At 30.2% G+C, this 6,852-nt stretch overlaps 1 protein-coding gene across 1 annotated transcript; it reads left to right on the forward strand.

The window, feature by feature from the left end:
• Nucleotides 1-309: 309 nt before the first annotated feature.
• LOC108549471 (uncharacterized) lies at nucleotides 310-4,015 on the forward strand. Its single transcript, XM_017902860.1, has 4 exons — nucleotides 310-540; nucleotides 1,014-1,257; nucleotides 3,102-3,430; nucleotides 3,834-4,015. Exons 1-4 carry the CDS (start codon nucleotides 480-482, stop codon nucleotides 4,013-4,015), a joined length of 816 nt encoding a protein of 271 aa, XP_017758349.1. The 5' UTR covers nucleotides 310-479.
• The last annotated feature ends 2,837 nt before the right edge of the window (nucleotides 4,016-6,852 follow it).

The raw sequence follows: 6,852 nt of genomic DNA on the forward strand, positions 1-6,852 counted from the left end.
TTAATACATTAGTTAACATTAGTCTCCAAAATTTTATTAAATAGTGATTGAAGGTCACCTCTCGAATGCGAAGAGTTAATATTACGAATTAAATTGAAAAGTAAAAATGAAAATAAAACTGAGGTACCCCAAGATAGAGAGATTACATATATTATATATCTAATATATTTAAAAATATCTCAAAATGAAACAATTATTATTTTTAAATAATTCTAATGTAAGGTCATTAATAATTTATCGTAACGCGTCAATTAAAAGTGACATACTTTTATGCACAACTTACACTTTACCTAATTGATTGTTCCTGGATAATCCCATTTCTTTTTGTGCGTACGAGTCACCGCGTGATTGTAACTCCATTCGTCGAAGAGTATTACGTGGGTATACACACGATGAATATCAATAAGGACTCTAAGGTCGTTCATACTTATTGAAAAAGGGCGGAGAACGGTCGTAAGCAAGTCAGAACACTTTTAGAGATGGCCAGGAACATCCTTTGTGCGGTACTGTTGTGTTTTATGTCGCTAGTGGCGTGGGCAGGTAAAAATAATTTTCTCGGGCTAAAAATATGTATTACACTGTGCATTCTTGTCCTCAGCCTTCCATTCATACTCGATCCGTCACACTGAATTACGAAGAGAATAATAACCAGTCCATGACTTTCCCATTCCACGAGTATTGACGCCATATCATACTAATTACACCTCCTGAATAACTGAAAGAAAATTCGTGAAAATAATTAATCATTGCTTACGTTGTTTATATTGTATAATTCTATTTTATAGTATTCATATTTCTCAAACGAAACTTAACGAATTTTTCGAGATGCAATTTTATTAATTTTTAACCTATTCAAACGTATTCCTACGAAGATTCGTATCAATAATCGATTTAGAAATTGTGATTTAGTTCTCACTTGTTACCTGTCCATTTGGTGTGCACGTTCTTTTTAACGACACGGTGAAAGTGAGGTTAAGAAAAGTTTTCTACGTTAAACGTGTCCCATTCCGTAGACGATCGCGTGCTTCTCACCGAGGAAGACGAACGACGATGGAACACACCACCTGAACTCATACCAGAGCAAGTCATGAAGACGCCTGATGCGAAGAACGGACGATCCTTGTCTATTCCCATCACGACGAATATTAACGTTAATACAGGAAACAATGCACACTCTTTGAGCTTCCAAGTAAGTCCGGAGGGCGCCAGCTACTTCGAGAGCAGCAACTTCGGTCGTCCATTGTCTCAGGCGAGTGGGTAAGTTTCCATGATCACGGATATATCACGAATATTTATTCTAACGATAAACGTCTGTTTGCTGTGTTATACTGCGATTGATTCGCGTTGAAGTACTACATACGATAATAAATAAATTAATATAGAAGTTATTATTGACGAATCTAATTGGTTACCTACAGATGGCAAAAGAGAATTTTATTTTTCGATTCCGTTTCTTTATTATTAACTTTATAAGCGGATAGTACGTGAATTATTGATAAATATTCGATTATTATAGTTTTATTTTCATAAATCAGATTTTTGTCCCCTTTGGTGTCTGCTTCTGTCCCCACCAATTTTTGAAATTGAGTTCATAGTGTGTCTTCGATATTAACACTTTAAGCAGCTGCCATATACTTCTCGCATAGTATGCTCAAGGGGCCACGATAAAATTTCCATTATTCTTAGGATACAATGATAAATTATCAAACAATATGGCAAGGAAAAATAAAATGGTGGAAATTATTAATGTTCTCTAAATAAAACAAATGTAAATTTAAAAAATTAGTATATCAATAACCACCATGGCAGTCAACATGTTAATTTGTCGTTAATGCGCATGTGCGTTATGCGCATATCATTCGAAATGGAGTCTGCCTATTAAGCATCACAAAGTTTAATCAATTAAAGGAAACATTATTAACGAATTTATTAGCACATGATAAACAAATATAGACGTTTGCGTAGAAGATATATAATGGAAACATAAAATGGTAGACCTGTCATATTTTGTAAAAAAGTAATGGTTCTAAAATAATGCAAAATTACTTGTATGTTGATATTACTTGAATTAATGTCTCATATTAAATTATGAAATTTAGAAGAATTAGGTTGAGAAGAAGATGTATAATATAGTTGTAGGAATTTTTAAATTTGAATTTTAAATGTTACTGGTAAACTTCAAAGATAATTATGTTTTTAGTGAGATTCTAAATGTAATAATCTACGAATAATATGATAATAACAAATTTTAAAAGCTACTCAAATTCTTTTTGAAGCATATTTTACAAAAAAAAAACACATTTTTAATAAGAAATAATTCATAAGTAAATTGTTCAGTGACCTTGTCTTAAATTTATTATGACTACTGAATACTCGATGTACTTTTAAATCATAACCAGTATACAGAATCATTGCCATTATAATGGTACATCAGGAAGAAATTCGTCTTATGAAACACAAATTTTCCTTATTTTAATATTTATATTCAGTCAAAACAATTTTGGATAATTCATGGGCACCATAAAACCTAATTAAGAATCAGTTTAACATTTTCTTATACATAAGTACTTTACATATATTTTACAGTACTTTTTCTAAACTTTTGAATGCATTATTAAAATTGTGTTAAATGATAGCGATGATTTCTGTGACTTTATCACTTAAACATTTAGTCATTATTTTTTTTAATTTTTATTATTTTAATTTTCATAAAAATTATTAACTTTCATAGAAAAAAATTTTCAAATAAAACCTTTGTTCACGCCATTAGTTTATTTTCACTTTAAATGTTCGGTTGCAGTATTGTTTTCAATACATAGTGATTTTATTACAGGCAAAAAAGATTAATTTTTGTATCTAATTGCATAAATAAAATAAATAAGAAAAATTGTTGAATTGTTCTTACTAAGATCTTCTTCGTACTTTGTCTCAGTTTAGAAACTGAATTCCGAATAGATTTAAAACCTGGTAAAACCATGCTGTAATTTCCTTTGTATCAAGGTGAATGTAAAAATAGGATTCTTTAACTTCCTTGATTTTATTTTCTCTACCATCCCATTAACTACACCTTTTACGATAAAAATGTACATGTTTATGTTCAGGGCCAATTCGTACAGCCAATCAGTGTCCTTCTCTGCGGGATTAACGGGAATTTCTGGCGCTGTCAGTCAACATTATCCTATATATGGTAATCAAGGGAACGTCAACAGACCGGGGCTTGGTTTCGGTGGTATAGTGGCTTCTGTGTCGGGAAGTATCCAAAACATACATGCAGGTTCTACTGCTTCGTCTACTGTCGCTTCTATTCATTCTTCTGCTTCGTCAAATGTAGCCACGATTGGTTTATCTCAAGGAACGACTGTCCGATTTCCAGGACAAAGTCAAAGTCGACCAGTCTGGACTAATATTCGTCCTAACCACAATAATAACGGTAACGCGAACGATAACCTATAATTTATTTCCCACAAAAATTTTATACGTTGATGTTAATATAGATGCTAATTGGCCAACGGGTTGGAAATAACGTCAGCAACGTTATTAATCATGTACGCGAGATTATGTTTATCTCAGTCTAATGATCACATTTAAAAGTATAATATCATACGAATTATGTAGTAATGGTATGAAAATACATCATTTAGTGTTGCTTATCTGCGTGATCGGTAATTTCGCGTGACTCGCAATCTTTCGCTTCAAATACGTGTGAATTTGTAGTCGAAGCGTTAATAATTCATTATTAATTCATTAACAACTGTCTTTGGTCGTTGATAACCGTAGGGTAATTTGTCGATAGATAGTTATCATCAGTCGATAAGTCGTAACTTTATTTCTAGGTCATCCTTCCCGTATGCCAAAATTAGACATCGAAGTGAAACCACATGACGAACAAAACCGTGGACCAATTAAATTACACATTTCAACGAATGGAGCAAGAAAGTGTAATAATCAGCCAAAAATTCATATTCATAAATGGCAACCAACATACGGAGGATACGACGATGATGAACAAAGATGAAGAAAATTATAGAAATTGATTTAATTTTAGCTAATTGTTACACCGATTTGGTGTAATCTCAATGATATTAAAATTAATTTTTATGTAAATAAATATAGAATAAATAAATATTTAAGTAATAACAAATTGATTGTTGCGTTGAATGTTTTTTATCTGAACATGTGTTAATAAGAAAGATAAATATGTCTGGAAATAAAATAAAAGATTGAGAAGAACCTAATCAGAACATGGACCTTGATTTTATTCATTGATTCCTTTTCAATAGTTAGGACACATTAACAATACTGTAACTGTGAATATGTATAATTTATCAAAAGTTACAAATTTTCCATAAATTTTCTTTAGGAGTGCAATATTGATTGTCATTTATATTATGTTTTTATTGAGTTCGTATGAATAAATACAAACCCAAATATATACGTAAAAGTTGGAAATCAGTATAACACTTAATCACAAATTTATAAAGATATGTAAATATGTAAGATTGAATTAGAAATCACCAGTTAAAATAATTTGTTTTCATCACTTGTTTTGTTATTGGTTTATACTTCATCTGATGCATTTCCTAGAATTAATAGATAAGTGCGACAGATAGTACGATAAATTATGAACATATTGCACAATTTTACCAAAGTTGCTTACATCTATATAAATGAGAATGATATGTAAGAAAAGTAAACTTAGGTTTTTATAGATAAACCAGAAGTATATAAGTAAATTTTCCTATCATTCGATTAGTGATAGACAAATCACTAAATATTCTATTCTGCTCACATTTCGCGTCCAATAAATTTAATTCCGTGCTGAGAAAAGTAGGTGAAGGAGAATTAATGATTTTGAAGGTCAAATTATGATCTTGAACTCCATGCGACATCTTCAGAATTACTGATTACTAAAATTTCCAAGATAACAGAATTCTGTTTTAACGACAAATGGATGTAGCTATATTACCGAGGTAAGATAATTACAATTGCAGTCGAAATACAAAATGGGTTTACCTTTACAGCTAGGGTCTGGATATCTGTAAACGAATATCTCGTCTGTGCTATCGGCTAATGTTTTTTTTTATCCTACATCAAGAGAGTTCGGAACCATTTTGTGTCATTTCCTATGTTATCGATTTAATGCAGAATGAGGTTAAGTTAGTAGTAGAAACGAGGTATGCAGTACCCTGGCAGTGATAATAATTGAAATATTATAATTTATTCAAGTAGCTAGAATAAAAAAAGCATATTTAACTAGGAAATTACAAATAAACATAAAATTATAAAAATATAAAATAGAATACTTTACAATCGTAAACAAAACATTCTATACTTTTATAATTTTACTCTATACCATATTTTTATAACTCGTTTCTTCATAAACTGTATCAAATAGTTGACTGAGTTGGTGAATCTAAACAGATGCTATTATGCTTTTAATATTTTCCCATAAAACAAATTTTTATTTTCAAAATTAGTAATGGAGTAAATATGATTTTATTTTTCCTTTTTTCATGAAACTTTGGAATATTATATTTTTAAATTATAATATTTATATTTTAAATAGTTACTTTTTTATTATAAAAAGCCTGTTTTACTTTTTGGCAATTGTAAATAAATATTTATTGTAGTTTCCGAAATAAAAAAATAAAAGAAAATAAATTGTAAAGTATCATTATTATGAAAAATATTATAGAATTATATGGACGTATATGTAAAAATAATAATTATTTACAATATATTGAATAACTATAAACATAATATAGTGTAAATATAAGGTATAGTTACAGTAATCAAAACTGGGTCACAACCGCTTCTCAATTTGTTCGTGATCCTTGCAGGTCAAACACAGATCCCAATACTCTCTAGATTACTTCTTTCATTCGTCTTTTATATCTTGATGCAATGTTTTCATTCTATCTCTCTCAGATCCTCTATGCTGGGCTCCACATCTCACTCCTGTCACTCTGTCCCACTCACTCTTGGAAACTATCTCGTCAGACTACATTCAACTTAACTAGGGCATTGTAATGTAATTTTATGCTCCAATAGTTTACTGCAGTATAATTAGTATGATTAAAAGCGTATTATTAGTGTATGATTTAATTATCTATATGATTATTAATAATTACTGGTAATAGAAATGGACATACGTAAAAGGAATCTAACAGGCGATTATTTTATATATGAATAATTTGTAATATTGGTTCTTCGATCGCATAAACTATAATATTTTCTTTGATTTTGTGACAATAATAAAAAGAAATTTTAATTACCTATCTATTCCATACCGATATTTTCTGTGTTTGTTAAACCGTTAACAGTTTCCGTCACGCAATCAAAGGTACACAACTATTATGTCATTTCACATAATAACGTAACAAAGGAAGACCTTCTCGCGTCTGTTACCTTTACCAACTTGGGTGGTTGGATTGAACATAATTCCTAAACTCACCGCTTTTAATCGTAGAGGGCACAAAATCCGTGACATTTTACGCGATCGGTATTTCAGTTCGGAGGACAGAAATTTCGTAATCTGACAGGTTAATTCGGTGTCTCGTGTATCGTAGGAAAGCAAGACCAGTCAAGGCTCATAGATACGAATGTATATATCTTGATACTTTGAAATATTTGTAACTTTTATTTAGTTGATTATAATTTCTTTATAACTTTATCTATATATGTTTTTATCTCTCACATTTGCTACAAAGAAGGTTAAAAATGGAAAGTGGCCAAACTACTCCATAATATTTTCATTTTAAATTAACTTTATTTTATACCTACTACGTGATTTGAATATGAAAATTGAAAGTAATTGCTAAAGAAGTGCAATGCAAGAAAATAGTATTAAGT

Source organism: Eufriesea mexicana, unplaced genomic scaffold (genome assembly GCF_001483705.2).
Source record: "Eufriesea mexicana isolate 0111107269 unplaced genomic scaffold, ASM148370v2 scaffold2087, whole genome shotgun sequence".
Taxonomy (NCBI): domain Eukaryota; kingdom Metazoa; phylum Arthropoda; class Insecta; order Hymenoptera; family Apidae; genus Eufriesea; species Eufriesea mexicana.

Excerpts from the sequence above, each read along its gene's own strand:
- LOC108549471 (XM_017902860.1), top strand. The coding sequence starts at position 480 with ATGGCCAGGAACATCCTTTGTGCGGTACTGTTGTGTTTTATGTCGCTA. Across the intron at positions 1,258-3,101 it reads CCATTGTCTCAGGCGAGTGG|GGCCAATTCGTACAGCCAAT; the intron begins GTAAGTTTCCAT and ends GTTTATGTTCAG. Across the intron at positions 3,431-3,833 it reads TCCTAACCACAATAATAACG|GTCATCCTTCCCGTATGCCA; the intron begins GTAACGCGAACG and ends CTTTATTTCTAG.